The sequence below is a fragment of the Mustelus asterias genome, chromosome 22 (genome assembly GCF_964213995.1).
Source record: "Mustelus asterias chromosome 22, sMusAst1.hap1.1, whole genome shotgun sequence".
NCBI classification, from domain to species: domain Eukaryota; kingdom Metazoa; phylum Chordata; class Chondrichthyes; order Carcharhiniformes; family Triakidae; genus Mustelus; species Mustelus asterias.
This window is the reverse complement of record NC_135822.1, coordinates 5,336,064-5,363,437: the sequence shown is the minus strand read 5'-3', so window position 1 is coordinate 5,363,437 and position 27,374 is coordinate 5,336,064. Positions and strand designations below refer to the sequence as shown.

The 27,374-nt window shown below is 43.5% G+C and overlaps 1 protein-coding gene across 1 annotated transcript in view; it reads right to left on the bottom strand.

Annotated features, from left to right (window-relative positions):
• LOC144509821 (tumor necrosis factor receptor superfamily member 3-like) overlaps nt 1-22,245 on the bottom strand; it is a 67,060-nt gene extending 44,815 nt beyond the window's left edge. The window contains exon 1 of the mRNA XM_078238681.1: nt 22,038-22,245. Within this exon, the coding sequence (XP_078094807.1) occupies nt 22,038-22,160 (123 nt within the window). The 5' untranslated portion in view covers nt 22,161-22,245. The remainder of the gene's footprint in view (nt 1-22,037) is intronic.
• Between the last annotated feature and the right edge of the window lie 5,129 nt (nt 22,246-27,374).

The window sequence follows — 27,374 nt, the reverse complement described above, 5'->3', positions numbered from 1 at the left end:
TGCAAATTCCACACAGACAGTGACCCAAGGCTGGAATCGAACCTGGGTCCCTGGTGCTGTGCGGCAGCAGTGCTAACCACTGTGCCGCCCAATGATACCCCTTGCAGTTGGGAAAAACTTCTGGTTCATCTGGTGGTCCTCGAATTAGCACGTGTGTCACGCGTGTACTTATGAGAAGCTGGAGACACAAATCTGACTGCCTGCTCAGCCTGGCTGTTAGATTGCAGGGGAAGATGAACATCGGTTGAAGCTTGGCAAACAACTCACCTGTGACCTCCCTTACACAATAGTGCAGCTGGTTGACAGGCTCCTGAATTGGTGGCTCATTGGTGGGAGCCGGAGTCAAAGAAATTAAGAGTAATGGTGACTTACACATCAATGGGCAATGTCTGGCACCAGGTCCTGAAGGAGGCTGATGGAGTCTGTGACCACTTGCGGTGTCAGTCTGAATCTGCAGAAACACTACTCTGCCCATAAGCAAGAAAACTGAATCTCTCTCTCTCAACCTCCCACAGGAGTAGTTCCCCCAAGCCTCAGCACCACTCTTCTTCGCTCCTCTCCACTCTATTCTGCTCTCTGCTGTTCTTCAGATCTGCGTTAAATACCTTTCTGCCATGTACCACTTCCATGCTCACTTGCAGATCCCACCAAGGTATGACCTTGCTGTCATGGCTTCTGATTGTCTTCCTTGTTCTATGTCCTACAGGAAACATCCATCCCGCTGTCCAACACACCAATCAACCTCCGCCACATCCTGATGTCGTTCATTTGAAACTCATGAAATGTGGTTATGATCACAAGGATTCACTGCAAAACTGGCAAGACAGCTATAGGGACTCAAGCCTTTATTCACATCAGACAATCAGAACTTCAAACACCCTCACAAAGTGCCACTCAACCTCAACTCACTTTCACTGCTGTGTTTCCTTACCCTTCGGAAACCCATGGTGGAGGCAAGTCCAGACCTCAACTGATATCTCATCAAGCACTCTGTATTGCCAGGTGATAATGATCAGTTCAGGCAAGATAATGGAAGAAGCCAGAGAGTGGTTGTGGAGGATTGCTTCTCTGAGTGGAGGCCTGTGACTAGTGGTGTGCCACAGGGATCGGTGTTGGGTCCATTGTTGTTTGTCATCTATATCAATGATCTGGATGATAATGTGGTAAATTGGATCAGCAAGTTTGCTGATGATACAAAGATTGGAGGTGTAGTGGACAGTGAGGAAGGTTTTCAAAGCTTGCAGAGGGATTTGGACCAACTAGAAAAATGGGCTGAAAAATGGCAAATGGAATTTAACGCAGACAAGTGTGAGATATTGCACTTTGGAAGGACAAACCAAAGAAGAACGTACAGGGTAAATGGTAGGACTCTGAAGAGTGCAGTTGAACAGAGGGATCTGGGAATACAGGTACAGAATTCCCTAAAAGTGACGTCACAGGTGGATAGGGTCGTAAAGAGTGCCTTTGGTACATTGGCCTTTATAAATCGGAGTATCGAGTATAAAAGTTGGAGTGTTATGGTAAGGTTATATAAGGCATTGGTGAGGCCGAATTTGGAGTATTGTGTACAGTTTTGGTCACCTAGTTACAGGAAGGATGTAAATAAGATTGAAAGAGTGCAGAGAAGGTTCACAAGGATGTTTCCGGGACTTGAGAAGCTGAGTTACAGAGAGAGATTGAATAGGTTGGGACTTTATTCCCTGGAGCGTAGAAGATTGAGGGGAGATTTGATAGAGGTGTATAAGATTTTGATGGGTATAGATAGAGTGAATGCAAGCAGGCTTTTTCCGCTGAGGCTAGGGGAGAAAAAAACCAGAGGGCATGGGTTAAGATTGAAAGGAGAAAAGTTTAAAGGGAATATTAGGGGGGGCTTCTTCACGCAGAGAGTGGTGGGAGTGTGGAATGAACTGCCGGATAAAGTGGTAAATGCGGGGTCACTTTTAACATTTAAGAAAAACTTGGACGGGTTCATGGATGAGAGGGGTGTGGAGGGATATGGTCCAAGTGCAGGTCAGTGGGACTAGGCATAAAATGGTTCGGCACAGACAAGAAGGGCCAAAAGGCCTGTTTCTGAGCTGTAATTTTCTATGGTTCTATAATGATTAACACCAGAAAGTTACCCTCGAACAACTCTGTTAAATTCAGAATTGGGCACTTTGGACGTGGGATGGTGTTGGGTGTGAGAATTTTGAATTTTTCACCTTGTTGCCTATTGCTCTGGAGTCACATGTAGGCCAGACCGGGTAAGGATGGCAGATTTCCCACCAGTTCTCGTGAGTTAAGACATTCCCTGATTACATTCTGTCCACTGTCTTAACAGTGATGTTAATTCACTCAAAATAAACAGGTTTACCTCCCAGTAGCACAGTGAGGGACGTTACTCAAGTGAGTTAGATCATTTTTTATTCTTTCCTGGGATGTGGACAAGACCAACATTTGTTGCCCAACCCTAATTGCCCTTGAGAAGCTGATGGTGGGCCACCATTGGAGTCCATGTGGTAAATGTACATCTATAGTGCTGTTAGGGAGGGAAGGAGTTCCAGGATTTTGACCCAGCAACAGTGAAGGAACGGTGATACGTTTCCAAGCCATGATGTTATTTGGCTTGGAGGGAAACTTGCATGTGGCGATGTTCCCACGTGTCTGCTGCCCTTGTCTGTCTAGGTGGTAGAGGTTACGGGTTTGGAAGCAGCTGCCTTGGTAAGTTGCTGCAGTGCATTTTATAGATGGTACACACTGCTGCCACTGTGTGTGAAGGGAGTGAATGTTTAAGGTGATGGATGGGGTACCGGTCAAATGGGCTGCTTTGTCCTGAACGCTGTTGAGCTTCTTGAGTGTTGGAGCTGCACTCATCCAAGCAAGCGGAGAGTATTCCAACACACTCCTGACTTGTGTCTTCATTCATTAATATCATGAACATTAATTTCCAGGCATTTACATAGAGATGGATATATAAAATCATAAACAGCTTTTCAGCAGCACGGTGGCAGAATGGCATTGCTGCTCATTGCGCCAGGGACCTGGGTTCGATTCACCGCTTGGGTCACTGTCTGTGTGGAGTTTGCACGTTCTCCCTGTGTCTGTGTGGGTTTCCTCCGGGTGCTCCAGTTTCTTCCCACAGTCCAAAGATGTGTGGGTTAGGTGGATTGGCCATGCTAAATTGCTCCTTAATGTCAGGGTGACTAGCTAGGGTAAATGCATGGGGTTATGGGGATAGAGCCAGGGTTGGATTGTGGTTGGTGCAGACTCAATGGGCTGAATGGCCTCCTTCTGCACTGTAGGACTGTAGGATTCTAGGATTGTATGATTCTATGAACTGTAGCCACAAAATACTAGAGCAAAGCCAATATCTTCCCTCAACAATTTTTTTTATTCACTCGTAGGAAATAGGTGTCGGTGGCTGGCCAGCATTTATTGCCCATCCCTAGTTGCCTGTGGCTCTGGAGTCATATGTAGGGTACACTGGGTAAGGATGGCAGATTTCCTTTCCTAAAGGACATTAGTGAAACGGTTGGGTTTTTCTGACAATCGACAATGGTTTCATGGTCATCAGTAGATTCTTAATTCTAGATACATTGCGGCCCCGTTATAACGCGATGGTTGGGGTCCATAAAATGTTATCGCGAAAAAAGCAGGGTCGCGCTAAATCGAGGTTCAAGAAAATCATCGTTCAAACTTACCCAATGTTGACCTAACATTCTAAAACGCCCCTATTATTGCCCTATTTGACCCGTTTTTTTGCACGTTGCTACAGTAGAAATTAAAACACAAATTAATTTTTAGTAAAGCTTTTTAATAAACAAAACAACAACAGTTACGTTACGGACGATCTCGGCGTCCGTCAGATGCTCATATGTTGGGCATTCGTCGTCGGCAGAGTGCCACTGGTGTAGCTCTTCTTTGCTGCATTCAGACAGCTTCTCTGCCTCACGCACATCTTCCTCTGTGAAGCCGTACAAATCTGGCTCGTCATCATCTTCCATGGTGGATTGGCGTGATGAAAAGGCCCTTTCCCCAGCATTTCTCTACACATGACGAGCTGACTGGTGGAGCGTGGTGGGAACAGCGGGGCGAGCGAGATTTGCCAATCATGAGCGGAAAAAAAAGTGTCCAATGATTCATCACGTTATATCCGAATTCACGCTAAATCGGGGCGCGTAAAATCAGGGTTCCACTGTACTTTCTTTTTATTTAATTCAAATTCCCCATCTGCCGTGGCGGGATTCGAGCCGAGTTCTCAGGTCATTAGCTGAGTTTCTGGGTTAATAGTCTAGCGATAATACCACTAGACCATTGGCTTCCCCTATTCAGTTGCCTTGTGATTATAGTCTAACGGAATAACAACCATCTTCTTCCTGATTCTGAGTTTCACATTTTGCCTTGCACCCACTGGGCGAGTAGTTGCTGACTTCTGTAAAATTTCTGTCCAAATTTTAGCATCAGGAGACAGGGCAGACTCCCAAATCGAGGCAGCACAAATTAGGAGTTTTTATTTACCGTCTAGCATTCCTATAATCAGGAATACACTGTTTGAAAAAGCAAGGAATTCAACATGGAATTTAATATGTACTTAAAAAGTAGAAATTAACAGGGCTATTGGGAAAGGTCAAGGGAATAGGACTGATCATAGAGTCATACAGTACAGAAGAGGCCCTTCAGCCCATCGGGTTTGTATCAACAAAACTACACTAATCCCACATGCCTTGGCTCATAGCCTTGAGTGTTATGACATTTCAAATGCTCTTCCACGTACTTTGTAAAGATTGTGAGGTTTCCTGCCTCCACTACTCTCCCGGGCATTTCATTCCAGACTCCTACCATCCTCTGGGTGAAAAGGTTTTTCCTCAAATCCCCTCTGAACCTCCTGCCCCTCACCTTAAAATTATGCCCTCCCATTATTGACCCTTCAACTAAGGGGAACAGCTGTTTCCTATCCGCACTGTCCATACCCCTCATAATTTTATACACCTCAATCAGGTCCCCCTTCAGCCTTCTCTGCTCTAAAGAAAATAGCCCAACCCTATCCAGCCTCTCCCCATACCTCAAAGATTCCATCCAGTGCCAGATTTAGGCATAAGCTAAACAAGCTACAGCTTAGGGCCTCACAATCCGCAGGGGCCTCACAAAATTTCAGAAGGTTGCTCATTGATCCACTGGGCAATAATAGGTTGCTCATTGATCCACTGGAGCAAGCTGAGAGGGGTGATTGAAAAGCAGCAGTGCTGGTAAGAGATTAATTGGATTAATTGAATTGTTTATTTATTTAATTAGTCAGCTAGTGTGTGTATTTTTTTGGCCTTTACTTTAACAGCAGTTTTTCAAGTTTAAAGTGAAAACTAGAAGTAGGCAGCAAAGGAGTCTGGGAAGGGTTTTTATTTTAACTTTAAAAGTCAGTTACCTGGGTGGTTCCCCCTCATTGATCCACTGGAGCAAGCTGAGAGGGGTGATTGAAAAGCAGCAGTGCTGGTAAGAGATTAATTGGATTAATTGAATTGTTTATTTATTTAATTAGTCAGCTAGTGTGTGTATTTTTTTGGCCTTTACTTTAACAGCAGTTTTTCAAGTTTAAAGTGAAAACTAGAAGTGGGCAGCAAAGGAGTCTGGGAAGGGTTTTTATTTTAACTTTAAAAGTCAGTTACCTGGGTGGTTCCCCCTCATTGATCCACTGGAGCAAGCTGAGAGGGGTGATTGAAAAGCAGCAGTGCTGGTAAGAGATTAATTGGATTAATTGAATTGTTTATTTATTTAATTAGTCAGCTAGTGTGTGTATTTTTTTGGCCTTTACTTTAACAGCAGTTTTTCAAGTTTAAAGTGAAAACTAGAAGTGGGCAGCAAAGGAGTCTGGGAAGGGTTTTTATTTTAACTTTAAAAGTCAGTTACCTGGGTGGTTCCCCCTCATTGATCCACTGGAGCAAGCTGAGAGGGGTGATTGAAAAGCAGCAGTGCTGGTAAGAGATTAATTGGATTAATTGAATTGTTTATTTATTTAATTAGTCAGCTAGTGTGTGTATTTTTTTGGCCTTTACTTTAACAGCAGTTTTTCAAGTTTAAAGTGAAAACTAGAAGTGGGCAGCAAAGGAGTCTGGGAAGGGTTTTTATTTTAACTTTAAAAGTCAGTTACCTGGATGGTTCCCCCTCATTGATCCACTGGAGCAAGCTGAGAGGGGTGATTGAAAAGCAGCAGTGCTGGTAAGAGATTAATTGGATTAATTGAATTGTTTATTTATTTAATTAGTCAGCTAGTGTGTGTATTTTTTTGGCCTTTACTTTAACAGCAGTTTTTCAAGTTTAAAGTGAAAACTAGAAGTGGGCAGCAAAGGAGTCTGGGAAGGGTTTTTATTTTAACTTTAAAAGTCAGTTACCTGGGTGGTTCCCCCTCATTGATCCACTGGAGCAAGCTGAGAGGGGTGATTGAAAAGCAGCAGTGCTGGTAAGAGATTAATTGGATTAATTGAATTGTTTATTTATTTAATTAGTCAGCTAGTGTGTGTATTTTTTTGGCCTTTACTTTAACAGCAGTTTTTCAAGTTTAAAGTGAAAACTAGAAGTGGGCAGCAAAGGAGTCTGGGAAGGGTTTTTATTTTAACTTTAAAAGTCAGTTACCTGGGTGGTTCCCCCTCATTGATCCACTGGAGCAAGCTGAGAGGGGTGATTGAAAAGCAGCAGTGCTGGTAAGAGATTAATTGGATTAATTGAATTGTTTATTTATTTAATTAGTCAGCTAGTGTGTGTATTTTTTTGGCCTTTACTTTAACAGCAGTTTTTCAAGTTTAAAGTGAAAACTAGAAGTGGGCAGCAAAGGAGTCTGGGAAGGGTTTTTATTTTAACTTTAAAAGTCAGTTACCTGGGTGGTTCCCCCTCATTGATCCACTGGAGCAAGCTGAGAGGGGTGATTGAAAAGCAGCAGTGCTGGTAAGAGATTAATTGGATTAATTGAATTGTTTATTTATTTAATTAGTCAGCTAGTGTGTGTATTTTTTTGGCCTTTACTTTAACAGCAGTTTTTCAAGTTTAAAGTGAAAACTAGAAGTGGGCAGCAAAGGAGTCTGGGAAGGGTTTTTATTTTAACTTTAAAAGTCAGTTACCTGGGTGGTTCCCCCTCATTGATCCACTGGAGCAAGCTGAGAGGGGTGATTGAAAAGCAGCAGTGCTGGTAAGAGATTAATTGGATTAATTGAATTGTTTATTTATTTAATTAGTCAGCTAGTGTGTGTATTTTTTTGGCCTTTACTTTAACAGCAGTTTTTCAAGTTTAAAGTGAAAACTAGAAGTGGGCAGCAAAGGAGTCTGGGAAGGGTTTTTATTTTAACTTTAAAAGTCAGTTACCTGGGTGGTTCCCCCTCATTGATCCACTGGAGCAAGCTGAGAGGGGTGATTGAAAAGCAGCAGTGCTGGTAAGAGATTAATTGGATTAATTGAATTGTTTATTTATTTAATTAGTCAGCTAGTGTGTGTATTTTTTTGGCCTTTACTTTAACAGCAGTTTTTCAAGTTTAAAGTGAAAACTAGAAGTGGGCAGCAAAGGAGTCTGGGAAGGGTTTTTATTTTAACTTTAAAAGTCAGTTACCTGGGTGGTTCCCCCTCATTGATCCACTGGAGCAAGCTGAGAGGGGTGATTGAAAAGCAGCAGTGCTGGTAAGAGATTAATTGGATTAATTGAATTGTTTATTTATTTAATTAGTCAGCTAGTGTGTGTATTTTTTTGGCCTTTACTTTAACAGCAGTTTTTCAAGTTTAAAGTGAAAACTAGAAGTGGGCAGCAAAGGAGTCTGGGAAGGGTTTTTATTTTAACTTTAAAAGTCAGTTACCTGGGTGGTTCCCCCTCATTGATCCACTGGAGCAAGCTGAGAGGGGTGATTGAAAAGCAGCAGTGCTGGTAAGAGATTAATTGGATTAATTGAATTGTTTATTTATTTAATTAGTCAGCTAGTGTGTGTATTTTTTTGGCCTTTACTTTAACAGCAGTTTTTCAAGTTTAAAGTGAAAACTAGAAGTGGGCAGCAAAGGAGTCTGGGAAGGGTTTTTATTTTAACTTTAAAAGTCAGTTACCTGGGTGGTTCCCCCTCATTGATCCACTGGAGCAAGCTGAGAGGGGTGATTGAAAAGCAGCAGTGCTGGTAAGAGATTAATTGGATTAATTGAATTGTTTATTTATTTAATTAGTCAGCTAGTGTGTGTATTTTTTTGGCCTTTACTTTAACAGCAGTTTTTCAAGTTTAAAGTGAAAACTAGAAGTGGGCAGCAAAGGAGTCTGGGAAGGGTTTTTATTTTAACTTTAAAAGTCAGTTACCTGGGTGGTTCCCCCTCATTGATCCACTGGAGCAAGCTGAGAGGGGTGATTGAAAAGCAGCAGTGCTGGTAAGAGATTAATTGGATTAATTGAATTGTTTATTTATTTAATTAGTCAGCTAGTGTGTGTATTTTTTTGGCCTTTACTTTAACAGCAGTTTTTCAAGTTTAAAGTGAAAACTAGAAGTGGGCAGCAAAGGAGTCTGGGAAGGGTTTTTATTTTAACTTTAAAAGTCAGTTACCTGGGTGGTTCCCCCTCATTGATCCACTGGAGCAAGCTGAGAGGGGTGATTGAAAAGCAGCAGTGCTGGTAAGAGATTAATTGGATTAATTGAATTGTTTATTTATTTAATTAGTCAGCTAGTGTGTGTATTTTTTTGGCCTTTACTTTAACAGCAGTTTTTCAAGTTTAAAGTGAAAACTAGAAGTGGGCAGCAAAGGAGTCTGGGAAGGGTTTTTATTTTAACTTTAAAAGTCAGTTACCTGGGTGGTTCCCCCTCATTGATCCACTGGAGCAAGCTGAGAGGGGTGATTGAAAAGCAGCAGTGCTGGTAAGAGATTAATTGGATTAATTGAATTGTTTATTTATTTAATTAGTCAGCTAGTGTGTGTATTTTTTTGGCCTTTACTTTAACAGCAGTTTTTCAAGTTTAAAGTGAAAACTAGAAGTGGGCAGCAAAGGAGTCTGGGAAGGGTTTTTATTTTAACTTTAAAAGTCAGTTACCTGGGTGGTTCCCCCTCATTGATCCACTGGAGCAAGCTGAGAGGGGTGATTGAAAAGCAGCAGTGCTGGTAAGAGATTAATTGGATTAATTGAATTATTTATTTAATTAGTCAGCTAGTGTGTGTATTTTTTTGGCCTTTACTTTAACAGCAGTTTTTCAAGTTTAAAGTGAAAACTAGAAGTGGGCAGCAAAGGAGTCTGGGAAGGGTTTTTATTTTAACTTTAAAAGTCAGTTACCTGGGTGGTTCCCCCTCAGTAGTAGTTTTTTTTTTCTCTCGGGCCCCTAGCCCTATAAATTGGTGCAGAGGAGATACCCGATCCTCTACACTGGTAGAGGATCCCACCCTTCCATCCTCCTCTAACCTAATTATAAGTGTGGGGAAGTTTTTTGTTTTCTTTTTTTCTTGCTGGTAATGGCTTCAGGGATGGCAGTTCAGGCAGTATGCTGCATCTCCTGTGGGATGTATGTGGTGAGGAAATCCAGTAGTGTTTCAGGAGATTTTAGTTGTAAGAAGTGCATTAGATTGCAGCTTCTGGAGGAGCGTGTAAAGGAGCTGGAGGGGGAGGTAGAGGAACTCCGCATAATTCGGGAGGCGGAGGTGGAAGTTGATAAGAGTTATAGAGAAATAGTAACTCCTAGAAATGAGGCTTGGGTCAATGCCAGGAGGAGGGGTAAGAAGCAATCGGGAAGACAATCCCCTGGGGCGGTTCCCCTCCATAATAGGTTTTCGGTGCTGGAGGCTACAGTTGAGGAGGAATCAACTGAGCATAGAGAGCAGATCTCTGGGGGTGAGCCGAGTGAGAAAGCTCAGGTGGTTAGGGGCTGTAAAAGACTGGGCCTTGTGATTGGAGACTCCACAATTAAGGGGACAGATAGGAGGGTCGGAACTAAAGGTAGGGACTCAGGGTTGGTGTGTTGCCTACCAGGGGCTGGGGTCCGGGATGTGTCTGACAGGGTATTCAGGACTCTTAGGGGGGAGGGAGATAAACCACAAGTTATTGTACATGTGGGGACACACGACATAGGGAGGATAGGGGAAGGGGATATTAGGCAGGGATTTATGGAGTTGGGGTGGAAACTAAAGGCCAAGACTGACAGAGTGGTTATCTCTGGACTCTTGCCTGTACCACGGGATAGTTTAGAGAGGAATAGGGAGAGGGAAGGTTTGAATTCATGGCTGAGGGGATGGTGCAGGAGGGAGGGGTTCAGGTACTTAAGCAATTGGGGCTCGTACTGGGGAAGGTGTGACCTCTATGAGAAGGATGGTCTACACCTTAATCAGAAGGGGACCAATATCCTGGGGGGTAAATTTGCTAAGGCCATGCAGGGAGGTTTAAACTGATTCGGGGGGGGGGAGGGATCCTGAGTAGTGGGGCTGAAAGTGAGGGATGCATGGATGGGGACTGCAATGCACGGCATTGCAGAGGTGGGGTGGAGCAGGGTTTGAAATGTGTATACTTCAATGCCAGGAGTATTCGCAATAAAGTGGGTGAACTTGCAGCGTGGATCAGTACCTGGGACTTCGATGTTGTGGCTATTTCAGAGACATGGATAGAGCAGGGGCAGGAATGGATGCTGCAGGTCCCGGGGTTCAAATGTTTTAGTCGAAGTAGGGAAGGAGGTAGAAGAGGGGGAGGGGTAGCATTATTGGTCAGAGATTGTATCACAGTGTCAGAGAGGAGGTTTGATGAGGACTTATCTGTTGAGGTAGTATGGGCGGAGATTAGAAATAGGAGAGGAGAGGTCACCCTGTTGGGAGTCTTTTATAGACCTCCTAAAAGTTCTAGAGAGGTTGAGGAAAGGATTGCGGAGTCAATCCTGCTTAGGAGTGAAAGTAATAGGGCAATTGTTATGGGGGATTTTAACTTGACTAATATTGACTGGAATTGTTATAGCTCTAGCTCGTTAGAGGGGTCAGTTTTTGTTCAAAGCGTGCAGGAAGGTTTTTTGACTCAGTATGTAGACAGGCCAACTAGAGGTGAGGCTATATTGGATCTGGTGCTGGGAAATGAGCCAGACCAGGTGCTAGACTTGGAAGTTGGTGTGCATTTTGGTGATAGTGACCACAATTCGGTTACGTTCACCTTAGTGATGGAAAGGGATAGGCATGAACCTCGGGCCAGTGGTTTTAGCTGGGGGAAGGGTAATTATGAGGCTATTAGGAGAGAATTAGGAAACATAGGTTGGACTAGGAGATTACAGGGACTGGGAACGTCCGACATGTGGAGTTTTTTCAAGGAGCAGCTACTGCGAGTCTGTGATAGGTATGTCCCTGTCAGGCAAGGAGGAATTGGTAGGGCTAGGGAACCGTGGTGCACCAAAAAAGTTTCTTTGTTGGTTAAAAAGAAAAAGGAGGCTTATGTTCGGATGAGACGTGAGCACTCGGGTAGTGCACTAGAAAGCTTTAGATTGGCTAAGAGGGAGTTGAAGAGCGAGCTTAGAAGGGCTAAAAGGGGACATGAGAAGACTTTGGCGGATAGGGTTAAAGAGAATCCTAAGGCGTTCTATAGGTATGTCAAGAACAGAAGGTTGGTTAGGGCAAGTTTAGGGCCAGTTATAGATGGCAGAGGGAAGTTATGTGTGGAACCGGAGGAGATTGGTGAAGCATTGAACCAATATTTCTCTTCGGTGTTCACGCAAGGGGACATGAATATAGCTGAGGAGGACACTGGGTTGCAAGGGAGTAGAATAGACAGTATTACAGTTGATAAGGAGGATGTGCAGGATATTCTGGAGGGTCTGAAAATAGATAAATCCCCTGGTCCGGATGGGATTTATCCAAGGATTCTCTGGGAGGCAAGAGAAGTGATTGCAGAGCCTCTGGCTCTGATCTTCAGGTCGTCGTTGGCCTCTGGTATAGTACCAGAAGATTGGAGGTTAGCGAATGTTGTCCCATTGTTTAAGAAGGGGAACAGAGACTTCCCCGGGAATTATAGACCGGTGAGTCTCACTTCTGTTGTCGGCAAGATGTTGGAAAAAATTATAAGGGATAGGATTTATAGTTATTTGGAGAGTAATGAATTGATAGGTGATAGTCAGCATGGTTTTGTGGCAGGTAGGTCGTGCCTTACTAACCTTATTGAGTTTTTTGAGAAAGTGACCAAGGAGGTGGATGGGGGCAAGGCAGTGGACGTGGTATATATGGATTTTAGTAAGGCGTTTGATAAGGTTCACCATGGTAGGCTTCTGCAGAAAATGCAGATGTATGGGATTGGGGGTGATCTAGGAAATTGGATCAGGAATTGGCTAGCGGATAGGAAACAGAGGGTGGTGGTTGATAGTAAATATTCATCATGGAGTGCGGTTACAAGTGGTGTACCTCAGGGATCTGTTTTGGGGCCACTGCTGTTTGTAATATTTATTAATGATCTGGATGAGGGTATAGTTGGGTGGATTAGCAAATTTGCTGATGACACCAAAGTCGGTGGTGTGGTAGACAGTGAGGAAGGGTGTCGTAGTTTGCAGGAAGACTTAGACAGGTTGCAAAGTTGGGCCGAGAGGTGGCGGATGGAGTTTAATGCGGAGAAGTGTGAGGTAATTCACTTTGGTAGGAATAACAGATGTGTTGAGTATAGGGCTAACGGGAGGACTTTGAATAGTGTGGAGGAGCAGAGGGATCTAGGTGTATGTGTGCATAGATCCCTGAAAGTTGGGAATCAAGTAGATAAGGTTGTTAAGAAGGCATATGGTGTCTTGGCGTTTATTGGTAGGGGGATTGAATTTAGGAGTCGTAGCGTTATGTTGCAACTGTACACAACTCTGGTGCGGCCGCACTTGGAGTACTGTGTGCAGTTCTGGTCCCCACATTACAGGAAGGATGTGGAGGCTTTGGAGAGGGTGCAGAGGAGGTTTACCAGGATGTTGCCTGGTATGGAGGGGAGATCCTATGAGGAGAGGCTGAGGGATTTGGGATTGTTTTCGCTGGAAAGGCGGCGGCTAAGAGGGGATCTTATTGAAACATATAAGATGATTAGAGGTTTAGATAGGGTGGATAGTGATAGCCTTTTTCCTCTGATGGAGAAATCCAGCACGAGGGGGCATGGCTTTAAATTGAGGGGGGGTAGTTATAGAACCGATGTCAGGGGTAGGTTCTTTACCCAGAGGGTGGTGAGGGATTGGAATGCCCTGCCAGCATCAGTAGTAAATGCGCCTAGTTTGGGGGCGTTTAAGAGATCCGTAGATAGGTTCATGGACGAAAAGAAATTCGTTTAGGTTGGAGGGTCACAGTTTTTTTTTTTAACTGGTCGGTGCAACATCGTGGGCCGAAGGGCCTGTTCTGCGCTGTAATGTTCTATGTTCTATGTTCTATGTTTACAATGAAGAGAACATTTAAGAGCGGATACCAGAAAAGAAAAAGAAAGCACCAGCTTGAAGAGCAACTCAAAAAATTACCAAAAGTTGACTGTTACTTTACTCCAAAACAACCACAGCCTAGTGCCTCTGCTACTGAGACAATAGAGTCTGAAAAATTTGGCTAAGATCAAGTGTAGTATGGATCACCTGCACTTGGTTGAGGTCATTAGGTTACACTGAGGCTTCATGTGTTTCATATGAAGCAATTTTTAAAAGCGGCATCTCGGCCTTTTGGCTAAGATGCAAATGAGCTCAAGTCTTGGAGGAGGATCCTCCCCCTTCTCCAATCAGCTTGACTCATGTAGATCAGGCCCAGGACAGGGTGGTTTTGGTCTCCCGTCCTGTCTTGTCAGCCTGGATCTGAAATGTCTCAACTTGTTGAGACTCTGAATTGGATTTGATTTGATTGAATTGGAAAAGTATTTTTAAAAAAAATAGAGTCTGGAATCTCAGCTGAGGAAAACACTGGAAGTGATGCAAATGTGAGCATTGCAGAGCCGACATCCACAGTTGAAACAACAAAATTCACGAAACTCAATGATGTAGGTCAACGGGTGTCTTAACCGAGGATGAACTCTCATATTGGATCCTTAAGGGTCCTTTAGAGTGTCAACACCGGAACGGCCCATTTGAAAACTCAAAGCGGTCATTCAAAAATCAAGATAGATATTGTTCAAAAGGTCTTTTTCAGTCCAGAAAAGTTCATGGTGAAATATACGATCGGGAATGGCTAGTGCACTCTCCAACAACTGGCTGTGTTTACTGCTTTGTCTGCAAGCTCTTTTCAACATCAACTGCAGCACTAGCTTCTGGTGGGTTTTCTGACTGGCGAAATCTCATTGCAATTAAACGTCATGAAAACTCTGAAGAGCATAGAACAGCTTTGTTGACATACTTGACAAGAAAGCGTGGTTCAACCTTCAACTCAAGACTAGCAGATCAAATAAAAACAGAGCAACAGTACTGTAGACATGTGCTTGAGCGTGTTGTTACGGTGATATGCGCATTAGCAGAACGTGGGCTAGCTTTTAGGGGAGACAATAAAACTTTTGGATCACCAAATAATGGCAACTGCCTTGGCCTGTTAGAATTAGTTGCTAAGTTTGATCCATTTCTTTCCAACCACATAAAACAATATGGAAACAGAGGATCTGGGTCTGCTTCATATTTGTCTAAGACAATATGTGATGAACTTATTCAGCTTATGGGTAATAGAGTAAGAGAATCAGTTTTGGATGATTTGAGAAAAGCAGGCTACTTCAGTTTGTCTGTGGACTCTACACCAGATCTTTCCCACGTGGATCAACTAAATGTTATAGTAAGACATGTATCACCTGATGATGGTTTACCTGTTGAACGCTTTCTAACTTTCCTAGAGTTGGAAAATCACAGTGGTGAAAGTATGGCGGATATGGTGGTGGACTATCTAAGTAAAGATTGCAAAGTTGATTTCAGTAAGTGCCGAGGACAGTCATATGACAATGCAGCAAATATGGCTGGTAAATACAAAGGAATGCAGCAAAAATTCTAGAGAAAAACAAGCATGCTATGTATATTCCCTGTGCCGGACATTCACTAAATCTTGTTGGCCATGCTGCAGTAGATTGCTGTTTAGATGCAGTAAACCTTTTTGCTGTTGTGCAAGAAATATACACTTTCTTTTCATCTTCTACAAAGAGGTCGGCTGTGTTGTCATCATTCTTGAACGCAAACTCCAGAGTACCAAAGTATGTTAAGTATCTGTCCGACACTAGGTGGGAAGCACATGCCAAAGCTGTGTCTGCCATAAATGAGAGTTACAGGTCAATCACCGATGCTCTAAAGTAATCTCCATACTAATGAGAATGAAAAGGGTGATACAAGAAGACAAGCTCTTCTGGAAAAAATGGAGGAACTGGAGTTTGTTTTTATGCTACACGTATGGACTCGTTTGCTGGAGGAGTTTCACAAAACCAGTAAGGCGCTCCAGGATCCACAGATCGCACTTACCGCATGTGCGAATCTGTACACATCACTTTTCCACCTTGTGAAAAATATTCGAGAAAATTTTGATGATATTGAACAAGAAGCTAAATCCAAACTGCCTGATGTAGATTACAAGTGTGCAGAGAAAAGGAGGAGGGTGAGGAAAAAAACAAGCCGACGATGGACCTGCACCTGATCCTGATGAAGAGCTTTCTCCAAGAGATAAATTTCGAGTGAAATCCTTCACTCCTATAATCGATGTCCTTGAAGCAAACTTGAGAAGAAGAGCAACAGTCTACAATTATGCTGCAAACAAATTTTCATTTTTAGTTGATTTAGAAGCTTCAGAGGCACAGCCGCGTGAGGCAGTAGAAACTTTGATGAAAGAGTATCCAAACGATGTTGATGTTAACCTTACGGGGGAACTGAAGCACTTCCATGCTCATGTCAAGCAGAATTATCCAGGAAAAGAACAAATTTGCCACAAAGATCTGTATCAAATCATCTTCCAGGACAAGATTCATTTAGTTTTCCCTAATGTGGAAGCAATATTACAACTATTCTTATGTCTGATGGTAACAAATTGTTCAGGAGAAAGGTCATTTTCACAGCTATAGAGAATCAAAAATGAACTGAGAGCAACCATGTCTCAAGACAAACTGTCTGCACTTAGCATCATGTGCATAGAAAGCGATAAGCTGCGTAGCATATCATTTGAGGACATAATTCATGATGTTGCTTTTGAGAAATCAAGAAAGAAAATGTTTTAAGTTGTATCTGATATCAGTTTTCTGATTTTGCAAACAATTTCATTATTACTTATATTAATAAAAGTGATCCTGATTACTTATTTTGTCAGCATTTTGTATATATATTAATGTATCTTAAAATTATTTTTAAAATTACATTTAAGTATTGTTTCCAGGGATTATAATCTATGAGAGAGATCAAGCCAGCCAAATGATAAATATGTAATCAGTAAATGCATTCATTTGAAAATAATTTGTATTTTTCACTTTAAATACCTTGCTATTAAATAATTAAAAGGCATAATTATGTTTTCAATTTTTTGTGGCGACCCAAGGTCCTGTTTTGGTACGCACCTTTGTGAGACCTTTTGGTGTAACTTTTTAACAAGGGGCCTCCAAGGTTTATATAGCTTAGGGCCTCACCAAGTCTAAATCCAGCACTGGTTCCAGCCCAGGCAACACCCTGGTGAATCTCCTCTGCACCCTCCTCAGTGCAATCACATCCTTCCTATAGTGAGCTGACCAGAACTTTACACAGTACACCAGCCTAACCAAAGTTTTGCACAGCTCCATCATGACCTCCCTGCTCTTATAATCTAAGGGCAAGTGCTAGGTCCTTATTGTATGTGATATGCCTTCTTAACCTCACCTATTAACCTGTCCTGCCACCTTCAGAGATCTGTAGACCAGCACCAAAGATCCCTCTATTCCTCTGAGCTTCCTAATGTCCTGCCATTCACTGAGTGCTCCCTTGTCTTGTTACTCTTTCCAAAGTACATCACCTCACACTTTTAAGGGTAAAATTCCATCAGCTACGGATCTGCCCATCTGACCAAGACCTTCTTTTTCACTATTAACCAGCCTGCCAATCTTTGTGTGATCTGCAAGCTTATCATCCCCCCCACATTCTCATCTGTATCATTTATATATATATATCACACATAATAAGAGACCTAGCACTGATTCTTGTGGTACGCCACTGGACACCGGCCTCCAGTCACACAAACAGCCTTCTACACCACACTTTGTCCCCTATCACTAAGATAGTTTTGGATCCAACTTATCCTGTATCCTATGGACAATTTTCCATGTGGCACCTTGTCAAAGGCTTTGCTGAAATCCATATAAAGTATTTCAACTGCACTACCCTCATCTACACACCCGATCACTGCCTTGAAAAATTCAATCAAATTTGTTAAGCATGACCTCCCTCTGACAAAGTCATGCTGACTATCCTGAACTAACCCATGCCTCTCCAAGCGGAGATTAATTCTCACCTTCAGAATTTTCTCCAATAGTTTTCCTACCACTGGTGTGAGACTCACTGGACTGTAATTTATCTCTACCACCCTTCTTTCAATGGGCTGGCACAGGCAAGATGGGCTGAATGACCTCCATCTGTGCCATATGACTTGACTTTGAAATTAGTGCTGGATGCACCGAGTTTTGAAATACTGTATTTAAAACACTAGGGCGGCACAGTGACACAGTGGTTAGCACAGCTGCCTCACAGCGCCAGGGATTCGGATTCAATTCTGGCCTTGGGTCACGAGCTGTGTGGAGTTTGCACATTCTCCCCATGTCAAAGAACAAAGAAAATTACAACACTGGGACAGGCCCTTTGGCCCTCCAAGACTCAGCGTGGGTTTCCTCCGAGTGCTCCGGTTTCCCCCCACAGTCCAAAGATGTGCGGGTTAGGTTGACTGGCCATGCTTAAATTGACCCTAGTATCAGGGGGATTAGCAGAGTAAATATGTGGGTTATGGGAATAGGGCCTGGATGGGCCGAATGGCCTCCTTCTGCACTGTAGGGATTCTATGAAAACAAGAGGTTTAAAACTGTTCATGTATTTTGTAAGGCTGAGCAATACTTTTAAATGTGGAAGGAGGCTCCTACACCTGCAGAACTTAGCACACTCTCAATATTCTGATGTGTGTGGACTTGACAGTGACATTCCTCCCAGCAATAGTGCCATGCCTGATCCAGTTTCTCCCATTCTCCGAGGGATAGTCATGCACTGAGAACTACTCAGTGTTATTTCATCAATGATCAAAATTGGCATCACAGCTCTCACTGAGAAATAAAACTTGTTTCTCATCAATACTGAAAGGAATTAATGACCACAATTGAATATGTGAGGTTGATTTTTAGATAGGAAGGCCAACAACTAGAATCAGATACTGCGAGCAATTCTCTGAAAAATGAGGCACTTAATTATCTCCACGTTGATTGAAGCGTTCAGTAGGATTAGCAAATACTTTCAAATTGACTTTATGCTGCCATTAGATTTTGGGATCACTCAGCCCTCCTGTCCCTTCAAAGTGCGAGCAGGAAAATGTTTATTTAAAGATTTTGCATAAAACCAGAGATGGTTTCAGCACAGAATCAGATGCTTGTCCCATCAATCCTACACCAGTGCTTTTCTCTGAATAAACGGCCTATCCTAATCCAAAATCCCTTTAAAGTTATTTTTTTCAAGCAATATCTAATTCTCTTGTCAAAGAATTGAACTTCTTCACCCAAAGGGTTGTGAATCTGAGGAATTCCCTGCCCAGTGAAGCAGTTGAAGCTACCTCATTGAATGTTTTTAAGGCAAGGATAGATAAATATTTGAACAGTAAAGGAATTAAGGGTTATGGTGAGCGGGCGGGTAAGTGGAGCTGAGTCCACGAAAAGATCAGCCATGATCTTATTGAATGGCGGAGCAGGTTTGAGAGGCCAGATGGCCTACTCCTGCTCCTAGTTCTCATGTTCTTATGGATCTTGCCTCAATAGCAGCTTGAGCAGAGATTATCACATTCCATGCTTTAAGTTTCAATGGCCTATCTGGAAGGCCACCCCGATATTAATTCCACAATGAAGTACTTACTGCTATCGATCAGAATCTGCTTTGGGTGGCATGGTAGTTAGCACTGTTGCCTCACAGCGCCAGGGTTCAATTCTGGCCTTGGGTCACTGTCTGTGTGGAATTTGCACATTCTTCCCCATGTTTGCCCCTATTTCCTCCCACAGTCCAAAGATGTGCAGGTTAGGTGGATTGGCCATGCTACATTGCCCCTTAGTGTCAGGGGAATTGGCAGGGTAAATTCATGGGGTTACGGGAATAGGGCCTGGGTGGGTTTGTTGTTAGTGCAGGCTCAATGGGCTGAATGATCGTCTGCACTGTAGGGATTCTATTTTGCTATTATTTCTGCTTATTGATAGCTTACCTTGTGTCTGCTTGTCCTGCAGTTGAGGCTTAACTTAAAATTGAGGCTTAGAGCTTCTAATTTATCACTTCCTACACTGCTTAAAGTTTATTTGTTATTTATTAGTCACAAGTAGGCTTACATTCACACTGAAATGAAGTTACTGTGAAAATCCCCTAGTCGCCACACTCCGACGCCTGTTCGGGTATACTGAGGGGGAATTTAGCACGGCCAGTTTACCTAACTAGCACATCTTTGAACTGTGGGAGGAAACCAGAGCACCTGGAAGAAACCCATGCAGCCACGGGGAGAATGTGCAAACTCCACACAGACAGCGACCCAAGCGGGGAATCGAACCTGGGTCCCTGGCGCTGTGAGGCAGCAGTGCTAACCACTGTCCCACCGTGCCACCCCAAGGGTGCTTGCAAGGATCTCTACGAGAGCTTGCTCTCTGGCCCCCTTTCGAGGATGAAGAGCCCAGAATTTCCAGCCTTTCCTCCTGATTCAGTTCTAGGGCATCAATATCCTGCCCTGTATGTTAATCAAAAACCAGAAAATAATTAGAAAAGCTATGGATCGTCATCGGAATATAAAAGAGAAAGTGAGGCTCCTGTTTTGTGACCCTCAATTAGAAAGGATCAGACTTGAATCATTTACCTATCTTCCTCTTTCAGCTGTTGACCGATCTGCTACATATCTGAAGAATTTTCAGTTTTATTCCAAATCTCTAGCCATGCTTATTTTCATTTTCAATTTTCAGATTTTTCTTTTTGGGTCTGAGTTGCATTGCAAAATGTGCTAATGGAAAGTTTTTTAATAGAAAGTAGAAATAGGCGCCTGAAAACATAGAATCATAGAATCCCTACAGTGCAGAAAGAGGTCATTCGGCCCATCGAGCCTGCACTGACAACAATCCCACCCACGCCCTATCCCTGTAACTTCATGTATTTATCCTGCTAATCTTACATACTTTGCGTGTTGTGATAAGAAATGAATCCCTGAGCTGTGGCCAACTGAAATGATTCAATTACTTAACCAGTCACCTCACTAAACACATTCATGTATATACAGCACACTCCTGTTAATTCTATAACTAAACTGCAACAACTTTGTTTCTGCTTATCATGTCAGCACAATTGACTCTAAGTGTTATAGGTATCATACAGGTAGTCATGTATTCACTATGACTACGGGACACTTTCAAAACATGCATGTATTTCTGGCCATTGAAGATTTGATGCACAGGAGGCTATAGTGTACAATAGTTGCACTATCCTGTTCCAATGTGCCAATCTGCGTAAGTGTTGATTCATTCAAATGTAAATTAGACAAGAGTTATTTTCAAAAATAAAGCATTGACATGTAGCACATGAGTAACCCAAGACCTGACATGTCATTTTGCATCAAATGTTGGAGGAATAGATAACATTGGACTCACAGACCTCAAAGCTCTCCAATATTGAATTGTTTCTTGTGGCTTGTCTGCGTTTAGACCATAAGGTATAGGAGCAGAATTAGACCATTTGGCCCAAGGAGTCTGTTCCACCCGCCATTCAGTCATGGCTGATAGGTTTCTCAACCCCATTCTCCTGCCTTTTCCACGTAACCTTTGATCCCTTACCAATCAGGAACCTATCTATCTCTGTCTTAAATACACTCACTGACCCGGCCTCCACAGCCTTCTGTGACAATGAATTCCACAGATTCACCACCCTCTGGCTGAAGAAATTTTTCCTCATCTTGGTTCTGAAGGGTCATCCCTTTATTCTGAGGCTGTGCCCTCGGGTCCTAGTCTCTCCGACTAATGTTTGATGTAGAGTAACTGATAGAGGTTGATTCGATTGCTGTGATTAGTAGCTAAGTTAATTATGAAGCTCCAATGTCATTATACCAGGTGACTATCAAGATTGTGGTTAGTGAACTAGAAACAATCTTTGCCTTTTTTGGTTCAGCAATCCCTAAGTTATATTTCTTAAATTTTTTTTTATTAGTGTCACAAATAGGCTTACATTAACACTGCAATGAAGTTACTGTGAAAATCCCCAGTCGCCACACTCTGGCGCCTGTTCGGGTACACTGAGGGAGAATTTAGCATGGCCAATGCACCCTAACCAGCATGTCTTTTGGACTACGGGGAGAAACCGGAGCACCCGGAGGAAACCCACGCAAACATGGGGAGAACGTGCAGACTCCCATACAGTGACCCAAGCCGGGAATTGAACCTGGCAGCGGTGAGGCAGCAGTGCTAACTAACCACTGTGTCCCATATACAGAATGTTCATAAAGTTCTTGTGCAAATTCAAACATTCATAACTTACACTTGATAGAAACAAATTGTGACTGAGATACAAAAGTGTAATTCTTAAAGTTTTAGGGTAATACAGTTAAAATTTCTCAGCTTTGATATAATTACCATCTTTTATGATAAATCATCCAATCCAATTTTCCAACTTGTTGGAAACATTGTCCAACTGCTTTTGAATAGTTTCATGAATATTAACATTCAAAAATACAATTAATCATGCTTTAATTTGTTGTTTCTAGCTTGCTTCTATTGTGTGTACATCCAAAGTTATTGAAGCTTAAGGTTGCACAAGGGCACCCGGTATATAGTGGAACAACTATGGTAACATCGAACAACATTTGTGCCCAACTAATCAGTGTATTAAGATCTTCTGTTGATAGCATTTTAACATTAAATCCCTTGATTGTTAAATCCTCACAGTAAACACCATGGAGAAAATTCAGATAAGAAAGATAGTACTTACTTGGCGCTTAAAACGCTGATGCTCAGGGGTGAGTTTGGGTAGTCCAGTTGTTGCCTTAATTAAGTCCACAAGTATTAAGATCAGGAAAGCAATTATTGTTGGTTTTCTTTTGAAACATAGCATGATTTAGAAGATCTGTCTGAGATCTATGAGCACTGCTACAGAAACTTGATTAACTGACTTGTACTTTTGCTGATAAAAGTACAATGCGTGCTTTCCTGCAAGTGAAAAGGGAAGTCAAAGCCTTCTTCTGCTGAGATCTAATCTTTGCAGCTCTCGACAGTGTACCTTCATTCTTGTGCAATCCCAACCTGCCTTTTTATATTATATTTTAATGCTTATTGTGAGTGCAACTTTGCTAAGTAACAGTGTTACTGTTCCCGTCAAGTGATACTACCATTAAATAACAATAGATTTGCTCAAATATTTTTTCAAAAGGAAACCTCGAAAGGCAACTTCCTTGCAACAAAATGGCTAATGGGAGCAGATTTGCTGTTGCAGTTTTGTGCAGTTCAGTTCTGCATTGTGTGTTTCGGAACATCAGAGTACTAGCATGTAGGTGTGGTGAGGAAACAACAAAAACAGATAAAAAAAGACTTGCATTTGCACGGCTCCTGAGATGATCTCAGGACTTCCCTAAGTGCTCTACACTAAATGAGTACTTTTGAGGTAGAACATAGACCATAGAACATAGAAAGCCACAGCACAAACAGGCCCTTCGGCCCACAAGTTGCGCCGATCATATCCCTACCTCTAGGCCTATCATAGCCCTCAATCCCATTAAATCCCATGTACTCATCCAGAAGTCTCTTAAAAGACCCCAACGAGTTTGCCTCCACCACCACCGACGTCAGTCGATTCCACTCACCCACCACCCTCTGAGTGAAAAACTTACCCCTGACATCTCCTCTGTACCTACCCCCCAGCACCTTAAACCTGTGTCCTCTCGTAGCAACCATTTCAGCCCTTGGAAATAGCCTCTGAGAGTCTACCCTATCCAGACCTCTCAACATCTTGTAAACCTCTATCAGGTCACCTCTCATCCTTCGTCTCTCCAGGGAGAAGAGACCAAGCTCCCTCAACCTATCCTCATAAGGCATGCCCCCCAATCCAGGCAACATCCTTGTAAATCTCCTCTGCACCCTTTCAATGGCTTCAACATCTTTCCTGTAATGAGGTGACCAGAACTGCGCGCAGTACTCCAAGTGGGGTCTAACCAGGGTCCTATAAAGCTGCAGCATTATCTCCCGACTCCTAAACTCAATCCCTCGATTAATGAAGGCTAGTACTCCGTACGCCTTCTTGACCGCATCCTCCACCTGCGAGGCCGATTTAAGAGTCCTATGGACCCGGACCCCAAGGTCCTTCTGATCCTCTACACTGCTAAGAATGGTACCCTTCATATTATACTGCTGCTTCATCCCATTGGATCTGCCAAAATGGATCACTACACACTTATCCGGGTTGAAGTCCATCTGCCACTTCTCCGCCCAGTCTTGCATTCTATCTATGTCTCCCTGCAACTTCTGACATCCCTCCAAACTATCCACAACACCACCTACCTTGATGTCGTCAGCAAACTTACCAACCCATCCCTCCACTTCCTCATCCAGGTCATTTATGAAAATGTGTGAATGTAGGAAAGCTAGCAACCAAATTACTCAAAGCAAGCTCCTACAACACTCCCCACTTGCCTGGATGGATGCAGTTCTAACACTCAAGAAGCTTGACACCATCCAGGACAAAGCAGCCCCGCTTAATTGGCATCCCATCCACAAACATCCACCCCCTCCACCATCGACGCTCAGTATTAGCAGTGTGTACTATCTACAAGACACACCGCAGTAATTCACCAAAGATCCTTAGACAGCACCTTCCAAACCCATGACACACCACCACTTCCAAGTTCCCCTCCAAGCCACTCACCATCCTGACTTGGAAATATATCACCGTTCCTTTGCAGTCGCTGAGTCAAAATCCTGGAATTCCCTCCCTAATGGCATTGTGAGTCAACCCACAGCACATGGACTGCAACGTTTCAAGAAGGCAGTTCATCATCACCTTCTCAAAGGCAATTAGGAATGGGCAATAAACGCTGGCCAGCAAGCGACGCCCATGTCCCACGAATAAATAAAAACTCAACAATGACCAAATTATTTGTTTTTGTGATGTTGACTGAGAGATACATACGGACCAGGAAGAACTCCACTGCTTTTAAATTAGTGCCACACGATATTTTACGTACAGCTGAGAGAGCTGACAGGGCCTTGAGGTAAAATTTTGGGCAGGATTTTCCGGCTACGCTTGCCCCAAAGCTGAAAATCTCGCCCAAGGTCAATGGACATTTCCATGGTCTGCCCCTCGCCTGCTATGATTCCCATGGGAAAATTCGCCCCCTTACCTGAAATATTGCACCTCTGGTAGTGCAGCACTCCTTCAGTACTGCACTAAGTGTCAGCCTTGTTTCCTGTGCTCAAGTCCTATAGTGGAACTTGAAGCTACAACCTTCTGACTCAGAAATGAGAGTGTTCGCAACTGAGCCATGGTAGGGTAGGCTGTCAGTGTTGGCAATGGAAGGATGGATTTTTGAAGTGAAGATGAGTGGCCAGCCAGGAATGTGGTCATAAAAGGATGAGGTTTTCAGCAGCAGATGGATTAAGCCAAGTAGGCATGGTAAGAAAGCAGAGAATGGTGCTCATGGGATTATGTTAAGATAAGGATTGTAGGACCTTTTTGTACAGGAATTTATTTGGAGATGTTAGAAAATGATCCTTCAATGAATAATTGACTCATCTTGCTCCCTGGTTGCATTTTGTACATAGAGTGTCATCTTTGGCAAGTCTTACATTAATTCTAAACCTTGTAGAATTGATTTAGCCATTACACAGAGAATAGTCCATATGTGATGTGGGTGATTTAGGTGATGAGAAGTGAGTAGTTTGGGAGATAGAGTCACAGAGGTTTACAGCATGGAAACAGGCCCTTCGGCCCAATTTGTCTATGCCACCCTTTTTTTTAAGCACGAAGCTAGTCCCAAATGCCCGCATTTGGCCCATATCCCTCTATACCCATCTTATCCATGTAACTGTCTAAATGCTTTTTAAAAGACAAAATTGTACCCGCTTCTACTACTACCTCTGGCAGCTGGTTCCGGACACTCACCACAATTGCCCCTCTGGGCCCTTTTGTATCTCTCCCTCTCACCTTAAACCTATGCCCTCTAGTTTTAGATTCCCCTACCTTTATGAAAAGATATTGACTATCTACCTTATCTATGCCCCTCATTATTTTATCGACCTCTATAAGATCACCCCTAAGCCTCCTACGCTCTAGGGAAAGAAGTCCCAGTCTATCCAACTTCACCTTATAAGACAAACCACCAAGTCCTGGTGGCATCCTAGTAAATCTTTTCTACACTCTTTCTAGTTTAATAATGTCCTTTCTATAATAGGGTGACCAGAACTGCACACAGTATTCCAAGTGTGGCCTTACTAATGTGTTGTACAACTTCAACAAGACATCGCAACTCCTGCATTCAATGTTCTGATGAATGAACCACGCTCTCAAGACCAACCGCAACATTGTCATCAAACCAGCAGACAAAGGAGGGGCCATCGTCATACTGAACAGAATGGATTACTGCAAAGAACTGTACCGACAACTGAACGAGGAACAGACAGTTACCCACAGATCCGACCAAAGAACACACCCGTCAACTCAACACTCTGATCAAGACCTTTGATCCAGATCTTCAAAGCACCCTCCGTGCTCTCATCCCACGTACTCCCCGCGTTGGAGATCTCTACTGCCTCCCAAAGATACACAAGGCAAACACACCCGGCCGTCCCATCGTATTGGGCAATGGGACCCTGTACGAGAACCTCTCCGGCTATGTCGAGGGCATCCTGAAACCCATTGTACAAAGAACCCCCAGCTTTTGTCGCGACACTACGGACTTCCTACAGAAACTCAACACACATGGAGCGGTTGAACCAGGAGCACTCCTCGTCACAATGGATGTCTCAGCATTCTACACCAGCATCCCCCTCGATGATGGCATTGCTGCAACGGCCTCAGTACTCAACGCCGACAACTGCCAGTTTCCAGATGCAATTTTACAACTCACCCGTTTCATCCTGGACCACAATGTCTTCACCTTCAACAACCAGTTCTTCATCCAGACACACGGAACAGCCATGGGGACCAGATTCGCACCTCAATATGCCAACATCTTCATGCACAGGTTCGAACAAGACTTCTTCACTGCACAGGCCCTTCAACCGATGCTATACACTAGATACATCAATGACATTTTCTTCCTTTGGAGTCAGGGTGAACAATCACTGAAACAACTATATGATGACATCAACAAGTTCCATCCCATCATCAGACTCACCATGGACTACTCTCCGGAATCGGATGCATTCTTGGACACACGTATCTCCATTAAGGACAGTCACCTCAGCACCTCACTGTACCGCAAGCCCACGGATAACCTCACGATGCTCCACTTCTCCAGCTTCCACCCTAAACACGTTAAAGAAGCCATCCCCTACGGACAAGCCCTCCGTATACACAGGATCTGCTCGGATGAGGAGGATCGCAACAGACACCTCCAGATGCTGAAAGATGCCCTCATAAGAACAGGATGTGGCGCTCGACTCATCGATCAACAGTTCCGATGCGCCACAGCGAAAAACCGCACCGACCTCCTCAGAAGACAAACACGGGACATGGTGGTCAGAGTACCCTTCGTCGTCCAGTACTTCCCCGGAGCAGAGAAGCTACGGCATCTCCTCCGGAGCCTTCAACATGTCATTGATGAAGACGAACATCTCGCCAAGGCCATTCCCACACCCCCACTTCTTGCCTTCAAACAACCGCACAACCTCAAACAGACCATTGTCCGCAGCAAACTACCCAGCCTTCAGGAGAACAGTGACCACGACACCACACAACTCTGCCACAGCAACCTCTGCAAGACGTTCCAGATCATCGACACGGATGCCATCATCTCACGTGAGAACACCATCTACCAGATACATGGTACCTACTCTTGCAACTCGGCCAACATTGTCTACCTGATACGCTGCAGGAAAGGATGTCCCGAGGCATGGTAGATTGGGGAAACCATGCAGACGCTACGACAATGGATGAATGAACACCGCTCGACAATCACCAGGCAAGACTGTTCTCTTCCTGTGGGGAGCACTTCAGCGGTCACGGACATTCAGTCTCTGATCTTCGGGTAAGCGTTCTCCAAGGTGGCCCTCACGACACATGACAGCGTAGAGTCGCTGAGCAGAAACGGATAGCCAAGTTCCGCACACATGAGGA